Source organism: Aquarana catesbeiana, linkage group LG03 (assembly GCF_042186555.1).
Source record: "Aquarana catesbeiana isolate 2022-GZ linkage group LG03, ASM4218655v1, whole genome shotgun sequence".
Classification (NCBI taxonomy): domain Eukaryota; kingdom Metazoa; phylum Chordata; class Amphibia; order Anura; family Ranidae; genus Aquarana; species Aquarana catesbeiana.
In genome coordinates, this window is record NC_133326.1 from 114624775 (window position 1) to 114645505 (window position 20731).

The following is a 20731-nucleotide window of genomic DNA, read 5'->3' on the forward strand; positions in this document are numbered from 1 at the left end:
TCAATGACGATGTCCAGCAGGGTTAAGGCAGTGCTGGAAAATAATGGTGGCCACACAAAATATTGACACTTTGGTCCCAATTTGGACATTTTCACTTAGGGGTGTACTCACTTTTGTTGCCAGCGGTTTAGACATTAATGGCTGTGTGTTGAGTTATTTTGAGGGGACAGTAAATTGACACTGTTATACAAGCTGTACACTCACTACGTTACATTGTAGCAAAGTGTAATTTCTTCAGTGTTGTCACATAGATATAATAAAATAATTTTGCGAGATACTGTGTATGTGTACACACATATACAGTATATATATATATATATATATATATATATATATATATATATATATATATATATATATATTATAAATATAAAATTATTTTTATTATTATTATACAGGTTTTATATAGCGCCAACAGTTTGCACAGCACTTTACAATATACACTGATCATACACTGAGCAAAATTGTAAATGCAACACTTTTGTGTTTGCCCTATTTATCATGAGCTGAACTGAAAGATCTATGACTTTTTCTATGTACACAAAAGGCCTATTTCTCTAAAATATTGTTCACAAATCTGTCTTAGGCCCCTTTCACACTTGTGCAACTTCAATCTTCGCACGATTTTACCGCGATTTTCACGGTCGAAATTTTGCTGCGATATTACAGCGATTTTTGCGCGATTTTGCCGCGATTTGGGAGCAGTACTACTTTGTACGACTTTGCCACAACTTTGGCATTAACCATTCTCAGCTTGTGTTTACAAAGTCATACTGAAATCGTGTCTATATTATTCAGGTACGATTTGCATGCTACTTGAGGGTTTAACATTGAGCTCTATGGACATCAACTCGCATGGAAGTTGGACCAAAGTAGTGCAGGGACTACTTTGCAGTTGGCACGACTTAAAATCGGGCCAATATGAATGGTAGTCATTGAAAATCATGGAAAATGACTTGTCATAAGATTTTGCAGTACAAATTCGTGGGACAAGTCTTATAAGTATGAAAGGGAACTTAGCCCTGGTTCACATTCATGCTACTTTGAAATCGCGCTACTTCACTTGAAGTAGCGCGATTTCAAAGTAGCAAGGTCAGCGCGATTTCAGGTGCTACTTGATAGTCATCTGTGTGGCTTCATACACATATGTCTATTGAAGTCGCACCTGAAATCAGCAAAAGTAGTGCAGGAACTCGTTTTGCAAATCGGTGCGGTGCCGCAAAAATCGCTGTTGCACCGATTGGAACAGTGCCATTCCCGCCAATAAGCTGTGACTTGTCATGGGATTTGATCTCCCAAATCGAATGACAAATCGCTCCAATGTGAACCTAGGCTCAATCTAGGTTAGTCAGCGCTTCTCCTTTGCCGAGAGATCCATCAACCTCACAGGTGTGGCATATCAGGATGCTGATTAGACAGCATGATTATTGCACAGGTGTGCCTTAGGCTGGCCACAATAAAAGGCCACTCTAAAATGTGCAGTTTTATCACACAACTCAATGCCACAGATGTCGCAAGTTTTGAGGGATTTGGCATGCTGACTGCAGAAATATCAACCAGAGCTGTTGCCCTTGAATTGAATGTTCCTTTCTCTACCATAAGTCACAACTGCAGACCACGTGTAACCACACCAGCCCAGGACCTCCACATCCAGCATCTTCACCTCCAAGATCGTTTAAGACCAGCCACCGGACAGCTGCTACAACAATTGGTTTGCAAAACCAAAGGATTTATGCACAAACTGTCAGAAACCATCTCAGGGAAGCTCATCTGCATGCTCGTCGTCCTCATCCGGGTTTCGACCTGACTGCAGTTTGTCGTCGTCGTAACCGACTTGAGTGGGCAAATGCTCACATTCTATGGCACTTTGGAGAGGTGTTCTCTTCGCGGATGAATCACAGTTTTCACTGTACAGGGCAGACAGCGTGTATGGCATCGTGTGGGTGTGCGGTTTGCTGATGTCAACTTTGTGGATGGAGTGGCCCATGGTGGCGGTGGGGTTATGGTATGGGCATGCGTATGCTATGGACAACGAACACAGGTGAATTTTATTGTTGGCATTTTGAATGCACAGAGATACCGTGACAAGATCCTGAGGCCCATTGTTGTGCCATTCATACACGACCATCACCTCATGTTGCAGCATGATAATGCACGGCCCCATGTTGCAAGGATCTGTACACAATTCCTGGAAGCTGAAAACATCCCAGTTCTTGTATGGCCAGCATACTCACCGGACATGTCACCCATTGAGCATGTTTGGGATGCTCTGGATTGGCGTATACAACAGCATGTTCCAGTTCCTGCCAATATCCAGCAACGTTGCACAGCCATTGAAGAGGAATGGACCAACATTCCACAGGCCACTTGATATGCCACACCTGTGAAGAGGATGGATTATCTCGGCAACGGAGAAGTGCTCACTAACATAGATTTAGACAGATTTATGAATAATATTTGAGAGAAATAGGCCTTTTGTGTACATAGAAAAAGTTGTAGATCTTTCAGTTCAGCTCATGATAAATAGGGGCAAACACAAAAGTGTTGCGTTTATAATTGTATAAGGAACTGCAGGGGGGGATTTACTAAAACTGAAGTGTTCAAAATCTGGTGCAGCTCTAATTGAACAAGCTGAAGTTAGAGGCTGATTGGCTACCATGCACAGCTGCACCAGCTTCTGAGTGCTCCGGTTTTAGTAAATCCTCCCCTCTGTTGGTTGGACTTTAGCCCCCATTCACACCAGTGCGGCTTTAAAATCACGCTACTTCTGCATGTCTTCAAAGCCGCACATCAGTGCAATTAGCACTGACAATTTCATTGTGGCTTGCAACTTCATACAACAGAAGTCTATTAAAGTTGCAATGAAATTGAGAAAAAGTAGTGCAGGAACCTTTTTCAAAGTCGCTGCAACATGAGTTGCAGCAATTAGAACCATTCCATTGCTGACAATGGTGTGCGACTTGACATGCGATTTGGAACTGTCAAATCGCATGACAAATCTCACCGGTGTGAACGGGGGCTGGTCTGGTCTTCTCTGATTCTCCCCTTCTTTTACTGTTCCCAATTTATCTATTTATCTTCTGATAGAACAGAGCCTTGGAGGCACTCCGCACATGCTCAGTTTGGTGTGTATTGCTACAGAGTTGTTTTTTTTTTTTGGGGAGGGTGCATGTGATCAGCACAGGGCCAATCAGCACTGTCCAGACAGAGGGTCAGGGGTCCTGCAGCCTCATGCAGCCTCAAGACAGTCAGAGGAGAATGAAAACTCCTGATTCAAGTTTTAACCAGTGCTCAACTGGACACTGATAGAAGTCATAACATTTCTATATACTACTGATGAGAAAAGGTATTTAGCAGTTGATATTTTCTAAAATATTTGCATTTCCATGTTCTGTGTACCGTGGGAGACCAGATATAGCAAATGCAGGGTCCTGGGTTTAGTAATACAGTACTTTAAACGTGGTAGCTGCGTTAGTGTTTTATTTCCCCTACATTTTCATCTGGTGATCTGGCCAGGAACAGACTCCCTGTCTTAGGGTGTCACTAGTCCAATGGAGGAGTAACAAAGACACCGCTGGACATTAGCATTGCCAGTCTGGGGGGAGGGTAGTATTAAATGTACTAGCAGATTTAGATATACTCGACTTACAAATTAAAGCCAAACTCTAGCTAACACTTTATGCAGTTAGAGAAACAGTTTTTTTGTATTTCCCTTGGAGAGAAAGATTTAACATGAATGAATGAAAGATGACATTGTAAGCATCCTTGTCAGTGGTAAATGGTTTATCCCAAAACTCTCACTGCCACTTTTGCTGGACAGCTTGGTTTGTTAAAGGAAGTTGAAAAGTAACAGCTTACTGGCAAGATCATTAGGTAAAAATACAGGAAAAAAGCCCCTACAAAATGAATGCAGTCACCATATCTAAGGACTTGTAAATTGCAATATAATAGCTGTTTGCTTTTGGTTTTAGATATGCTTTAACCCCTTCGCACCAAAGAGTAAAACAAATCTTAATTCCTAAGCCCAATTTTACAACATTGACATGTGTTAGTAAAAGCGTACATATCATCATAACTACTTTGTGCATTCAGGTGGGTTATACCTTGTTTTTGTCAGGACAAATTGGGCTTTCATTTAGTGGTACAGTATATGGTAATGGATATCTCCTGATTTTTTTTTTTTATCTAAGGAAAACTGGCCCAAAATAGTAAAAAAAAAAATGATTTACATTTAGCTGTATATTTCTTGCTACTACCATAACCTACCACCAACCCAAATTCAATTCTCCTGCTCCTGATGATCGCAGCAATACAACATATGTGTATGTTGTTGTTTGTATCCGTAGTACAGCCCAGAAACAATAGTGTGCATTTTGCTTTTTTAATCCTACCTAAAACACAGTGACAATAACTGACGCTGATTCTAATTAACCTCTTCCTGCCCACGCTATAACTGAAAGATGGCTACAGCACAGGCCTAAATTGGCGGGAGGGCATCCATGTACGTCCTCCCATGCATGAGCTGTCTGCGCACCCCCTGCGGGGCACACGTGGTGCACTCTGTGATCAGCGAGTCAATGAGACTCCCTACCCCTTACCACGTGATCAGCTGTCAACCAATGACAACTGATCACGTGATGTAAACAGAAGATGGTAAACAGCTTTTTTTTCTCCCTCACACTGACAGCGTGAGGAAAAACAAAAACGCAGATTACCAGTTTCTGTCAGTGGGACATCGGTCCCGCACATGGACACCCACTGCTGCTAAGCAGTGCCCACCAGTACCATCTACCAGTGCCCACCAGTACCACCTGCCAGTGCCCACCAGTGCCACCTATCAGTGCATATCAGTGCCACCTATCAATGCCCACCAATGCCACCTATCAGTGCCCATCAGTTCTGCCATTCAGTGCCCATAAGTGCTGCCTATCAGTGTCACCTACCAGTGCCTATCAGTGCCCATCATTGCCACCTATCAGTGTCACCCATCAGTGCTGCCTCATCAGTGCCACCTCATCAGTGCCACCTATCAATGCTTATTAGTGCAGCCTATCAGTGCTCATTAATGAAGAAAAAAATTACCTGTTTGCAAAATGTTATAACAAAGTATGAAACTTTTTTTTTTTTTTTTTTTAATTTTCGGTCTTTTTTAGTTTTTTTAAAAAACCCAGCAGTGATTAAATACCACCAAAAGAAAGCTAAATTTGTGTGAAAAAAAATAACAGATTCTTTTGGGTAGAGTGTTGCATTACCGCGCAATTGTCCTTCAAAGAGTGACAGCGCTGAAAGCTGAAAATTGGCCTGGGCAGGAAGGGGGTTTAAGTGCCCTGTAAGCAAGTGGTTTCAAAAAAAATCATGTCCAAAAAATACTGACCCTGGCCTTAACCTTTGACCCTGACCTTGACCCAAGCACTAACCCTCGCGCTGGCCTAGATCAAACCTTGATCTAGGTTTTTTTTTTTTAAATTATTATTATTATTATTTATATATTTTACGCACATTTTTTTTCTATCTATGCAAGGACAGAGAAAGATACAATGTATCTGTCTCATCCATTCACAGAGACAGAAAATACAGGGGCAGGCAGTGTCTGATCACTGTGATAACCAATCAGAATCGGACGTTCCAGGTCCCGATCGTTAGAACGGGGCCTGGGACTCTCGGTGAGACCCCAGTCTCTGTTCTGGGAGTGCGCCGTGCAGTGCACTACCAGCATAGACGGAGATAAGCAAATATGTGGCCCCATGGAAAAAAATCCCAGTCCAGTGAGGCCGCATAAGGTTGGCGTAAAGGGGTTAATGATCTCATCTGTGGGTCAGTAAAGAACTGAAACACGTGTACTAGTAGGCCGTGTTATCTAGGGCCACGCTGAAGATTTTTATGTCATGGTACAGAAATTGCTAGCAATGTATTATTTGACCTCTAAGCACCTAGGACAAATTATGGAACCTTCACAGGTAGCATTTATTAGTAATTAATCTTATATGATCGCATTATGTTCCAATCATGTGCAGTAGATTGCTACTCCATGTTACTTGTGTGGCTTTCTTCATAGGGAGCCGGTTGTTCTATCTGTTCTGTGATCAATTGCTACCCATAGCAATCAATCTCTACTAGTAGTGTGTTTGAGGTACTAAAAAGCTCCCATGTAACGCTAGATGTTAAATACCCAAGTGCATCCAACAACAACATTCATTCAGGCAGCCATGATCCCAGCTGTCAGGTGTTTCCCCAACAGGGGGGCCTGATGGGTCAGCAATGGTAATCGATGGGCCCGCAGTGTCTGGCACTGTCAGATTTTGGAGGTAGTCGTCGGGCCACAGGAAAGCAATGGCTTTGTGAAGGCTGATGACGAGCACTGTGCAGTTTGGTCCATTGTACCTTTCATTTCCTTGCTCAGTGGATGACAAAAAATGAGCATGTCCTTTTAGTGCTGTATGAAAATGACTATAGGGCAACTTGAGGAGCAGCGTTGACCAGTGACCACTGTGTTAGCCTGCAGTCTTGTATGTATGATGGTGGTGATCAGGTCTCCAGGCAGCTGGACAAACTTTGCACGTGTAAACCTAATAGTGTGTGCCCCTTGTTAATGAATAACACACAGGCCACAGCTCTGGCAGGATGCCCCACCAAGACAGATGAACACAACACAAGCAGCCAGCTTTTGCTAATGCAAGTTCTTTACAGGTCAATAGAAAGCACCATTGAAGTGCCTGATTGCAGAGCGACAGGATGACAAATGCAGGGCATACACATAGCTCCCAACTGTCCCTGATTTGGAGGGACTGTCCCTGATTTGGAGGAATGTCCCTCTGTCCCTCTTTCCTCCTCATATGTCCCTCATTTTGGTCTGATCTATATAGTTGTATATAAAATGCACTTTTTATCTTTCAAAAAGTGTTTCCCAGTGCTAAAGCTGCCATCTAAATTCTAAATTGCTGCATTTGTACACTTTTAAAGCCAATATAAAGGAATAGTAGTGGTAACAAAAATCCCTTGTGGATTTAATTAACCTTTTTTTTGGTTAATTCTCCTTTAAGGGGGTGTCGCAGGGGGCGTGTCCTATGCCTACATACATTTGCTAGTAGGTGTGCCTCATTCCCATCTCAAAATGTTGGGAGCTATGCATACCTGTTCAACCCACAAAAGATCTATAAACTGGACAGCAGGAGTCTTCTATGGAGCTTGGCACACCTATCATTGAACTGAGGCTTTGATGCAGAGAGGAAGAATCTGCACTGCTACCAGTGGTGGCTGCACATCAGGGGCGCAGGGGTGCCACCCCCTAATCCAATGCGCCCGGCCCCTAATCTCCATGCAGGGCGCCAGGTGCATGAATTTCAATTTTTTTTTTTTTTTTTTTAAGCACATGATTAGAGTCAGGGGCTCTAATAGGCTTCAAAAAAGGTGGGCTGGGGGCACAGAGCACTGTGCCCCCAGCCCACCCACTTGTGTGTCCTGAGGCCTGATTGACCGAGAGTCCTAAGACCCAATTGCCGGGAGGAGGAGCGATCGCTGGGACGCGGGAGGAGATACAGGGGGGAAGCCGCCATAGCCGCAACCTGGATGGGTTAAGTGCGGGGCTGGTGGGTGGCCTATGAGCGAGCAGCGATCCATCATGCGACGGGATGGGTGCAGTGAGAGGGCCAGGTTTGCCACCCCACCAAAAAAATTGAGCATCAGCCGCCACTGACTGCTAGGATGGAATCCATTCATATCTGACTTGGAGCCGTATTGAAAAGCTGAGCCGATGCTTCTACCTTCACTCTGCAGAACTGCGCAATGCTTTCTCCTGTATTTTAAGACTTTTATTAAAAGTAGTCTGTGGTGTGGAGCCTGCCGGACGCACAACACTTATGAATTTCTCTTTGGTCAAGCAAAAGCCAACTGTTGGGTTCAGATCCACAATCCCCTTTGTTCCCCCCAGTCCTTTTCACATGGGTCGTGTCCAGTCTGATTAGTGGGGGGTCCACGAACAAATCTCCAGCTGAAACAGAGCAGAAAGGAAGGGATGTCACTTTTGTGTCATCTTTGTTCATTTGTTTTTTGCTACAGGATCTTTGCGGATCCATACTGGATTTATGGGCAGCCGCATGTAAAGAAACTTCATGTCAGACTACCTCTGATCCGTCATTATTAAAGTGTTACTAAACCCAGGACCCTGCATTCACTATAGGCCTTTCTCGTTTTGTTTCTTGTGGCAGAGAGTGTAAAGTCGCATCAAAGTCGCACTGGAAATTGTCACACTGGTGTGAATGGAGCCTCAATCCCTTGTTACGGTTAAAGCGGGATTCCGGCCACCTAAAAAAAAATTTTTTAAAGTCATCAGCTACAAACTGTGTAAGAAGAACACGCCGCGGAATAGGAAGAGGCAGATTAGGAAGACTGCCTAGCAACTAGGGTTTAGGTAAGTATAAATTTTTTTTTTTCCCAAATGTTTTTTTTTTAATTTTTTTAGGATTTTTGGTGGCATTTTTTTTTTCCAGGGTGGCCCTCTACTTTAAGGCTTGTTTATACCGCATTCCCTGTGTTCACTATGCATTCTTCACTGGACATATTTCTGCATTTGCAGTGTGCGTTTTCTTGAATAATATTTTCAATATTTTTACTAATTTGTGTTTACATGCATTTGTGTACGTTCATGCGTGTTTGCATCCATTTGTGCATCTTCACATGTGTTTGCTGTGGCTTCTATTGTGAAGAATGCAGCACGCTCAGTTTTTTTTTTTTTTTAACACCAATGGAAAGTACCCAATGGTGTAAACTAGGCTGATTGGAATACCGTCATTTTTCTTGTAGGGGTGTTTGTACTGCGATTACACCCCTCCCCTGCATCTGGTGAAAATGAGCCCTAATTTACTCTTTCTATTGGTCATAAAATGATTTTTTGTTCATTTTTTTTTGCATAATGATAAAAAAAAACATATGCAAGTAAAAAAAAAACAAAAAAGCTTTTATTTGTTTCAAACTAATTTTGCCCTTCTTTGTATTAGACGTTGAATGGGAGAAGTGACACTATGGGGTTTATTTACTAAAGCTGGAGAGTCAAATCAAAGTCTCACTTCTGCAGAGAAACCAATCAGCTTCTAACCTCAGCTTGTTCAATTAAGACCTGGAAGCTGATTGGTTTCTATGTAGAAGTGATCCTGATTTTGCACTCTCCAGCTTTAGTAAATAATCCCCATGTAAGCTCTAGTGACCAGGGCCCTCTGATTCCTCTTGTACCAAATTGTAATGAATACTGTACTGTCTGCCTTCATTTTGTTAAGCGCTGTGCAAACTGTTGGCGCGATATAAATCCTGTATAATAATAATAATAATAATAATAGTGTACTGATCTGTATCTCTAGTATATAATCTCTCTTGTCCTGGTGAAGTGATCGCTGTCCTCTGTCCCAGCTGTAGGGGGCGCACTTTGCCATGCTCGCCTTGGTTGTCATTGGACCTTCTCCTGGTCACAGTTCCTGGCCATTGTGGAAGTCTCACTCCGCCTGCAGCATTGTCCATTTATATATTTCTGTTGGTTAAACTAGATGGAGTGTTGTCATTTGTCAGCCTGTGTAAGAATGCAGCAGGAAGAGTGAGACTGCTTGTCTATGTGATGAAAGCAGTAGGTGAGTATGGTTAGTACAGGTGATGGAGGGTGATCTCCTGGTGTCACGGTCTCATCTCCTGGTGTCACAGTCTCGCTCCTGTCCATGTGTCCATGGTGGGTGTCGGGTAAGGATTCCTCAGGTCTGTTGTATCTCCGGCTGACACACACATGTTTCATCTGTCAGTGACAGGCCCCTCCCCCCGAAGCACCGCCCCCTCCTCCTTCTCCTCCCTTCATCTTCGCCGCTGTCACAAGGAGACCACGTGTAAGGCGGGATGAGCCTCGGGAGGGCGTGTCCCGGTGTCCTCTCCCCCTTCAGCGATTGGTCGGCAGAGGCTGTGTGGGGGCGGAGCCGCTGTCAGTTCTTGGGGCGTACAGGCGAAGGGTCACATGGACTCTCATATGGCAGCTCCGGGCGGGGGATGCGGCAGAGCGAAGCTGGTAGCGGAGAGCGGAGGACTGTGAGGGGGAATCGGGGCATAGCTGGCGGGACGACCATGTATTATGTCATCGCGGCCATGAAAGGTGAGACGAGCCGGTGTGTGTGTGTGTGGGGGGGGAGATCGGGCAGACTGTGCCCGGCTTATAGGAGAGGAGGGCGGATCGCCGGGATCGGGAAGAAGGAAATCAGTGCTGGGAAGTTGGATCATGGCTCCCCGGAGAGGAGGAGGGGTGTCCGGGGAGGAGGAGGTACACCTGACCGGGGAGAAGGAGATGATCGGCGGGGAGGACTGGTCGCCTGTGTGAACTGGTGATGGCCATACATTGTACGATCTCCTGTCTGTCTGATTGGGTGCACATTGACTTCCCTCCATTGTACAGAAGCTGCGATCTGATTGTCCGATCCCCTCCATATAACACAAGGCTCTGGGTGGTTGGAATGTTTAGGTCTGTCCTCAGATCACATTGTTTTTTTGGAAACTCTAAAGTTAGAGATTGTCCAATCTGATTGCATGGTGTATGGCCAGGCTGTGCAAACTTCCATCTGATCGTACAATCTCATTTACCAACCCAATGTCATATGAGGACCTACCTGTACAATCCATTCAGTTACTCTCTTTACCTTACATAGTTGTTGGCAGATCTAAATCTGCAAGCCAACAATCTACCTACTATTGGACAATCAGATTGTATAGTGAATGGTAAACTTAAGGCTCACCGTACAATCTGACCATACAATCACGTTTAGATTCACCAAATCTAATTACTTAGGCCCTTGCACTACTAATTGTTGGTAGATTAAAATCTGATTGTAGTGTCTGTGGTGGTCTATAGATTGGATTGTACAGATGAAGTGGCCACAACGTTTTGTGCCGTAGCAGTAATGGCCCCTCCATCTGTCAGGCAGTGACACCGCTGAACACGACCCCCTTCAAGTGAATCGGGCTGAGCTACAAACACATGTAATGCACAGAGTGGTGCCGAGGCCTTTCCAGGGTTATCACAGGAGGTGAGGAGGCAACATATCTCCCCCCTGCCACCTACCTTCTGAAAACTGATCGATTCGCAGATCACTTTTCAGAGGGGTGACAAGGGCTTAAGTGGGCCCTTACTGTGTTTTTAAGGAAAATCCTGCACTGAGCGATCTGGAGGCTGCCATTGCTTTCTATGAGGCACTTCCCTGGAAGAAGCATGCAGCCAGTGAAGACAGAAGAGGCGATGAGCGTGCTTGTACCAGGTCAGGGACCTTAGTTATTGGATCCTACTGATGGATATGATCTCCAGAAGGAGAAATCATCAATGGCAGATTCCATGGACTCCTTTATTGTGTCCTCTTACCTGCAGGCCATTCACAATGGGGGTGTCCCCGTTTTTGTTGTCATTGGGAGGAATAGTGCCCCATGTTTGTTGTCATTGGGAGGAATAGTGCCCCATGTTTGTTGTCATTGGGAGGAATAGTGCCCCATGTTTGTTGTCATTGGGAGGAATAGTGCCCCATGTTTTTTTGTCATTGGGAGGTATAGTGCCCCATGTTTGTTGTCATTGGGAGGAATAGTGGCCCCATTTTTGTTGTTGTCATTGGGAGGAATAGTGCCCCATGTTTGTTGTCATTGGGAGTAATAGTCCTCAGTCCATATTCCCATCACACACGTTCCTGGAGCTCTTTAAGGTACTGGGTTCTGTAGAGACCACCAGCTGGATACTGGAACCCGTGCGATAAATAGATATTCTCCAGCACACCAAGGATCATCAATTTCATACAAACATTTGTTATTTAAGAAACATCACATGACAAAATATTATAGTACAACATTTCAGATCCACACTGGACCCCCAAGTCAGGCCTGATGAAGGACTCCAGCGTAGCTCCGAAACGTAGCTCTATAACATTTTGTGATGTGATGTTTCTTGAATAAAAAGCGTTTGTATGAAATTGATGATCCTTGGTGTGCTGGTGAATATCTTCTTATTAGTGGCAGGAATGATGCCCCATCGTTGGTGTCAGTGGCAGGAATAATGCCTCAGTGGTCAGATAAAGGCATACAAAGGGCTGCAGTTTGGAGACCACTGATGTATAGTATAATGTACCATTGCAATATGTTCAAGGTCCTGCATGTGGCCTAAAGGGGGGGGGGGGGGGGGTCACATTAATATTACAATAATACATTGTGCTATACATGAATAAAGGTGTGAGGCTGATCTATGCTGCATGGAAGACCTTGAACATATTGCAATGGTACATTGTACTATACACACATAATAGTGCTAGGTTCCCTTTATGCTGCATACAGAACCTCTCACATATTTGTGTATAGTACAATGTATCATTGCAATACGTGAGAGGTCCTGCATATGGTATTCCAATAATACATTGCACTATACATGAAAAAAGTGTCGGGTCCTCTTTATGCCGCATGCAGGATCTCGCACATGTTCCAATGATACATGGGGGGTTGTTTACAAAAGGCAAATCCACTTTGCACTACAAGTGCACTTGAAATTGCACTTGGAAGTGCGGTCGCTGTAAATCTGAGGGGTAGATCTGAAATGAGGGGAAGCTCTGCTGATTTTATCATCCAATTATGTGCAAGCTAAAATGCTGTTTTTTATTTTCTTTGCATGTCCTCCTCGGATCTACAGTGACTGCAATTTCAAGTGCACTTTGCACTTGAAGTTTGCGCTTGTAGTGCAAAGAGGATTTACCTTTCGTAAATATCCCCCATTATACTATACAAGAATATGTGAGAGGTCCTATATGAAGCATAAAGGGGACCTGGCACTATTATTTGTGTACAGTACAATGTACCAATGCAATATATGTTTAAGGTCCTGCATGTGGCATTAAGGTGATCTCTCACTTTTATTTATGTATAGTACAATGTATTGTAATATTAGTGTTATTAGTATTATGTCACATGCAGGACCTTGAACATATTGCAATGGTACATTGTACTATACACAAATAATAGTGCAAGGTCCCCTTTTAAGCTGCCTATAGGACCTCTCACATATTCTTGTATAGTACATAGGGGGTTATTTACAAAAGGCAAATCCACTTTGCACTGCAAGTTCACTTGGAAGTGCAGTCGCTCTAAATCTGAGGGGTAGATCAGAAATGAGGGGAAGCTCTGCTGATTTTATTATCCAATCATGTGCAAGCTAAAATGCTGTTTTTTATTTTTCTTGTCCCCCTCGGATCTACAGTGACTTCACTTTCAAGTGCACTTTCAGTGCAAAGTGGATTTTCCTTTAGTAAATAACCCCCAGTGTATCATTGCAATAAGTGCGAGGTCCTGCATGTGGCATAAAGGGGACCTGACACTGTTCTTCATGTATAGCACAATGGACCATTGCAATCTGTTGGGGCTCCCGCAGCCACTAGTAGAGTATCCCACACACCTCCTTATCTCATCGGGGAGTTCCATATGTTTTTATTTATCCTCATTCACTCATTACTATTACCCCATAGACAGCCATGCAAATCTCTGTCTTGTAAATGCCTTTGCTGGCCTGAGATCCTGGGCCCAGCTATCATCATGTCTTCTGCTGATGAGATTGTATGCCAGCCCTCAAAGCCACAGGAAAATTGTTAACATAGATAAACTAAAAGTGCTGATGAAGTGGAATTCAATGTTCCTGTAGAAAAGTGAAATTTTCATGTGAGACGTGAAGCTGTGCTGCGTTTTAAAGGCCACGCAGGACTGAAGTGGTCCTTAGGCCGTTGGCATCGACCAGCGTACACGAGAAGGAGATTTGTGTTTATACACCACCGTCATTATTACCACAATAAGCCAGCTAATTATAGATGCCATCATATCTTAATGAGAATCTTTGCTGTGTGCTGATGTCTGGCTGGCATTAGCAATTTTTTTTTTTCTTTCTGAAGACCAGACCGATGGTAGTTGTGTCCTGTCCCCCCCCCCCCCCCCCCCGCAGTTATTTGTTGGGGGAGGGGCTGCACCTGTAAACAATGTGTGATTTGGGATATAATCCCCCCCCCCCCCCCCCCAAAAAAAAAAAAATAAAGGATCTTCAATGAAGTTTTCAATCTGTGATGTTTGTTCTTGTTGTAACAATGGTTTTATTTTTATAATAGTTTCAGCTTTGAGGTGGAGGACGGCTGCGGTGGTTTTATGGCTAGATAGTGTCGTTGTGTAAATATGACGTGACTTGCGTTTTGTCTTTTTATGGAGGATCAAGCTGATAATGGATATTGACAGTAAGCACACTTAATGAAAGTTGTGACAGCATTTCCGCTTGATGTGATGAGAAGATGTAACTGGTCCCCCCCCCCCTCCCCCCCCATAGGCTTGTCTAAGATGACATTTCACACGGCCCCCTGGAACATCTAACTTACATTTTTTTAATGCCTTGCTTTACAACTGTCCTATATTGTGCACAGGTTGCAGCACCAGGGAGGTGCATTTACATTTTGAAAATCTAGAAAGGTTTTAGGAAGATAAGTGAGTGGCATATGCTTGATTCCAGGCATACCATATGGGAAGTATATTATGCAATATAAACAAGCTGATACATGACATTCTGCTGAGCCTTCCTTGCTACGGGAAGGCTCTACTGTGTGATCAAGTGACAGCAGAACTTAGCCGGGATCAGTCTATGGCATATGTAACAGACTCTTCTTTTCTGGTCTCTATGTACATGGATGATATAAGCTTTTCATTGTATAGGTTGCTTGGAGCTGGTTTTCTCTGTGGTCTTTAGCAATGAGGGCAAAAGGGATCAGATTGTACGAGTCCCCCGGGAGCTCTTCCAATTTGTGTCTAATAAGGTTGTTTCAGATGTCATGTTTGCTTACAGGGATTATTCAGCACTTAGTGAAACTGAAAAATCTCTATTGCCTGATTGCTTAGGTTTCAGATGTGAAAAAATAAAAATAAAAAAATAAAGTCTTAAAAAAAAAAAAAAAAAAAAGTTACCTAAATTAACTGCATACACCCACATACACCACCTAACTAGAAGCATTTTTTAAATGTTGATCATTCGTAGACAATGACTGGGATTTTTAATGAAATTTTTGTCGCTGCAATCAAAGGGGGGGAAAAAAAGTGACAAAACAAAACTCTGTTTTTCGTTCTATTCAAGGCTTTGTGGGTATTTGCGGCTCAAAAGTATTCTATATGATTTCCTGTTTTAACATACAAAGTGCAGGTTCTAATCTTTTGGTGTAAAAGTTGCAGGTCATATGTATTTATATGCCTTGGACATAAGTAATCAATCTCAGTACAATTCCAGTGCATCCTCTGTATATTCCTAAGCTTTGACCTGTGGCCCAATCAGATTTACCTGTATAGAGCTTGTAAGCTAAACAAAAGAAAACTACTGATGTTTATGCCATAGATTGTATAATGCAAAAAACTTGCAGCATCAGATCATATGGAGAAGGGATGACTTGCTCTCCAATATACCATTTTAAATATCAGGGGAGAATTTAAAAAAATGCTTAAAAGCTGCTGCTAGGAGTGTCTTTTTTTAAGCTAGTGTGCATAGGGGAAAAAAAAAAAAAAAAATATATATATATATATATATATATATATATATATAATTTATTTTATTTTTTTCCCCCATGCACACTAGCTTAAAAAAGACACTCCTAGCAGCAGCTTTTAAGCATTTTATATATATATATATATATATATATATATATATATATATATATATATATATATATATATATTATAATTTTTTTTATTTCTTTTTTCTTTTTCCCATGCACACTAGCTCATAGCAGCAGCTTTTGTGCAAAGTGCACTTGAAATTGCACTTGGAAGTGCAGTCGCTGTAAATCTGAGGGGTAGATCTGAAATGAGGGGAAGCTCTGCTGATTTTATCATCCAATTATGTGCAAGCTAAAATGCTGTTTTTTATTCTCCTTGCATGTCCCCCTCAGATCTACAGCGACTGCACTTCCAAGTGCAATTTCAAGTGTACTTTGCACTTGTAGTACAAAGTGAATTTGCCTTTCGTAAATATCCCCCACTATTTGAGTCTAGAAGCGTTTTTGAAGCTTCAGCTGCTAGGAGCAGAAAACCAAATTTATTTATTTTGTGTTTTTTTTTTTTTTTGAGCGATTGATTTGTTAGCAGGATAAAAATGCTGGCACCATAACACTTATTGGGCTCCATGCACACTAGTGTTTATAAGCTCAAAGTTAGAAATAAATGCTGGATGAAAAACGCTGATAGTGGCATTTTAGCCTAGGTTCAAATTGCTGCGGGTTAGAAATCGTGTGAGTTCAGCTGAACTCGCCTGATTTCAACCCAGCAATGCAGTCTGACTTTGGGGGCGATTTGACAGACATCTGTGCGGGTTCATTCACAGATGTCTATACAAATTGCCCCCCGAAGTCGCCAAAAATAGTACAGGAACTGCTGCATAGAGCCTTAAAGTGGTTGTACGCCGAAAAAAAAAAAAAACCCTGTAGGACAAAGACATAATGAGCTAGCGTGCATCGCATACTAGCTCATGATGAAATACTTAAGTTAGATCGAAGCTGTTGTAGCGGTCCCCACACACTGCTGCGACCGGCGACATGTCTCCCGGAGTTATTTCCAGGTTCGCGGGCTCCGGCGTTGTGATTGGCCAGAGCCGGATTCTTCTGTTCCTTCAGTGCGCATGTGCCGATGATTTTGGTGCAAGCGGATATGGTAAATATCTCCTAAACCGTGCAAGTTTAGGAAATATTTAAAGTACCCACAGGTAAGCCTCATTATAGGCTTACCTGTAGGTACAAGTGACGTAACAGGGTTCGCAACCACTTTAAGCTGTAACTTCTGGGTCACGCTATCTAGCAGTACGCCTACTAATAGGCCTCAAAATGCATAGCGACCTCTAACGGCTTTTAAAATGTTGTTAATGAATGTAAGCTTTGCAATTTAAAATCAGTGTAGTGTGTGTGTGTGTGTGTGTGTGTGTGTGTGTGTGTTTTTTTATTTTTTTTTTTTTTATGGCACCATCACCACTGGATACAGTCCAGTTTTCACACGCAGCGGGGTTTATTTACTAAAGGCAAATCCACTTTGCACTATAAGTGCACTTGGAAGTAAAGTCGCTGTAGATCGAGGGGGACATGCAAGAAAAATTTTAAAAACAGCATTTTAGCTTGCACATGATTGGATAATAAAATCAACAGAGCTTCCCCTCATTTCAGATCTTCCCCTCAGATCTACAGCGACTGCACTTCCAAGTGCACTTGTAGTGTAAAGTGGATTTGCCTTTCGTAAATAACCCCCCATGTCCCATGCCCTTTATTTTTTCAAATTTTGATGCATGATCCTAATCTTGGCAAGCTTTACTGCCTTGATTGTGCTTATATGTATAAAGCAGCTTTGAGCATTGGGGTCATTTACTAAAGGAAAATCCACTTTGCACTGCAAGTGCACTTGGAAGTAAAGTCGCTGTAGATCCGAGGGGGACATACAAGGAGAATAAAAAACAGAATTTTAGCTTGCACATGATTGGATGATAAAATCAGCAGAGCTTCCACTCATTTCAGATCTACCCCTTAGATTTAGAGCGACTGCACTTTCAGTGCAAAGTGGATTTGCCTTTCATAAATAACCCCCAACTGTTCAATGCCAATGTAATCCACATTGGAGATAAGTTTTTACTAAACCAGTAAAAGTGATCTAGTGTAAAGAATACTGTTGTAAACTTGTGGCTGAACAGCCTTTTTTTTTTTTTTTTTTTTTTTTTTTTTTTCGACCCAACCATGTAAGTGTTTTGTTGCGTTCTCTGTGGCGTAGGGTCTATGAGGATTAACAACAGGTACTCATATTTCACAACAGACGAGAATTACTTGTTGCGTCTGCTTGACCTATCTATTTGTTCATATGTACTCAAGATGCCTCCAGTACATGAAACCGAAACGCCTTGATAAAGAAAAAAAAATTGTGTTCATGGGTTTTCGTTAAATGATGCCTTGAATAGAAAGATTATTTTAGACAATAGTAAAAATAACAACAACGTTCGGGATTAAAATGTGATATTAGAAACAAAATGGTAATATCCTTACCTAGAAGATTATGACCAAAATGCTCAAAGCCTGTAACAGATATGATGGCTGAATGCTGTAAGCAAAATATTTGAAGCACATTTCTAAAAACTTAATAAATCTTTGTAAAATACGTGTGGGTTTTTTTTTTTTTTTTTTTTTTTTTTGGCCTGTGGACCTGCATAGCCAGAGGATTTGTGGTTTAGCTACAAAAACAGTGCAACTTTGTTAAAAATGCAACATTTAGAAAATTGTATTTGTTTCAATAGTTTTACCACAGTTTCACTTCTACTTTTGTTATTTTATTTTTAGCATAACCTTTTTATAAGTCATTTATTACATCAGTCATGATATTCTTATTCTGTACACTTACCCCATTTTATGTAGTGTGTGTTGTGTTTTTTTTTTTTTTCCTGTTAATAAAGATAAATAATGTATAGTTGGGCATACATAGTGCTGCATGAAACCCACTAAATATACATCCTCTACTTTCTCTGATTAATGGTATTGTTATTCGTTTGTAACGTTCAGCATGTCCTATTAGATAGTTGGGAGATTTTGGCGTTTTGCAGGGTGAATACCAGAGGCAAAGTGTCCGTTGTTACTAATAACAACGGGTACCCAACACTTTATGTTGTCAGTCAGTGTTTTATTTTGTAGTATGTGTTTGTAGTTGGGGTATTGAGAATGTGGAAAGGCCTGAAATGTCTACCTAGCTTTTCAATGCGATTATCTTTTCACAATTTGCGTTTCCAGGTATATTTCTCTACTGCTACGTAAAATTCACTTGATGCACATTTGCTGTGTAAGTGAACATATTGTGTCTGTTTAAAAATGTAAAAAAAAATATTTTGTGTCACCAAGCTGTTTACATCCTTAGCATGCAGTACTATGGTCTGGGCTTTGATTCCAACAAGAGACGTTATCTAAACAGAGGTTTTAGGATCCTCCTAGGTGCAATGGTTTAGTTCCACAAAAAGGAAAAAAAAATGGGTACTTTTTTCTTTGTTAGTATAACTGTGGCAGTTATGTTAGATTGTAAGCTCTTGTGGGGCAAAAAATAGTATAGATGGTTTGTATTTTGTAAAAGGGCTGCAGATGTTGCTTGGAGTAAAAAATGAAGGTTGGATTATTTTGTGGGCATTGTTTCTAGGTGATGTGCCTTCTTTCCACATTTTTGTCTTTCTTTGTACATATATACAATGCCATATAATAATTCTTTTTTGAATTGTGAGACTAGATCCACCATATCACACAGGAACTATGCAAAATTGAGTTTGTCCATCTTGTGTAGCTTGGGCACCAATAGTGTGGTTGTCTTCTGTACTCTTTTCTTAGAACTCGTTCAATACAATTGTTTTGTTTCGGGGGAATAACTCTGTCCTTATATTTCCTACTGTACATAGAATCTATACCTTTTTTACAAAGCTCTGGTGGTGGCAGGATAAAAGAATAGATAGTCAGAGTGGACTCAAGTTTAGAAATGCACCTTTATAAATTTTGAGGAAATACATTAATCATATATGTATTTTTTTTCATTTAAGTGTTTTTTCTTTAGCAGGTATAAAGTATCCCAAAACACCTCCCTAAAAGAGAATCTCTGTTACTGGCACAAAATACAGGTTAATACGGAATAAGTACCAACTTGGTACCAATAAGTTGGTACTTATTCACATGTGTGTGTGAGATTTAAAGATATTTTTTTTGGGGGGGGGGGGTTTATGTGGTTTTTAATAGTTATTTTGTAATAAAGTGTGTGTGTGTGTAAAAAAAAAAAAAAAAAAAAAAAAAAAAAAAAATATAAATTATATATTCCCGTACTTTTGTGCCAGTAACGTCCGATATCTTCCTCTTTTTGGGGGGTGTTTGGGATATGCAATTAGGATGTGGCTCTTTAGTTTGGAATGTATAAATTAGTGATACAAATCTGGTTCGGCCAACCAATGAATGTCCATTTAGGAAACTCATTTAGAATGACAACCAAGACTTCATAAATTCTTGTAACGATAGTAACCAGAGATATTTATCTTGTTGGCACTTTGCATTAGCCAATTTTTTGTTTTTTTTTTGTTTGAAACACATACATTTCGGTATGAGCTTAAAGTTTTACATGTTTGGTCGTATGGAAACTTCAAGAAAAAGAAAAAAAAAAAAAATAGAGAGATAGATATTAATTTATCTATATATCGCTCTATCCCATGGTTTATCACAGACTGTCTGTCTGCTGGCTTTTCAGATCTGGAACCCCACGCAGAGGCTACTGTTACAATTCTACTTACTGCATGTGGGTAATTCATGTAATGATAGAATTCAATATATGATAAAAATATATATATTATTTATTTCAGATATATTATACATAATTTTTCTCTAAATTTTGTATGCAGAACATGCTGACCAACAGTTGCTACAACTGCTCAAGTATACCATGGCAAGCTAATTCCTCTGGTTTGTCTCTTCCCCTGTCAATGTTGCTGGACAGCATGATCTGCATGATCACTTGTGATAACTTTTATTTATATAAAAGTCATGCAGTTAGTAGAATGAAGAAATAAAGAGGAACGCACGCAAGCACCGAATACTATCACTACATGTACCTATTGCACGCCATAATTAGTTTGCATTCTTTTTTTGTCATAGTGACCACCAGTAGCAGTAATGGTAATTGTAGTTTAAAATTTATG

At 41.4% G+C, this 20731-nt stretch overlaps 1 protein-coding gene across 2 annotated transcripts in view; it reads left to right on the forward strand.

Moving 5' to 3' along the window:
- Positions 1 to 20731, forward strand: part of LOC141131584 (nuclear receptor ROR-alpha A) — a 685522-nt gene that overhangs the window by 559055 nt on the left and 105736 nt on the right. Inside the window, exon 1 of one of the 2 annotated variants that reach the window (XM_073619023.1) lies at positions 9978 to 10120. The exons of the other annotated variant lie outside the window; for it this stretch is intronic. Coding sequence (XP_073475124.1) covers positions 10018 to 10120 — 103 coding nt within the window. The 5' untranslated portion in view covers positions 9978 to 10017. Of the gene's footprint in view, positions 1 to 9977; positions 10121 to 20731 lie in introns of those variants that run through there. 2 annotated transcript variants of the gene reach the window in all.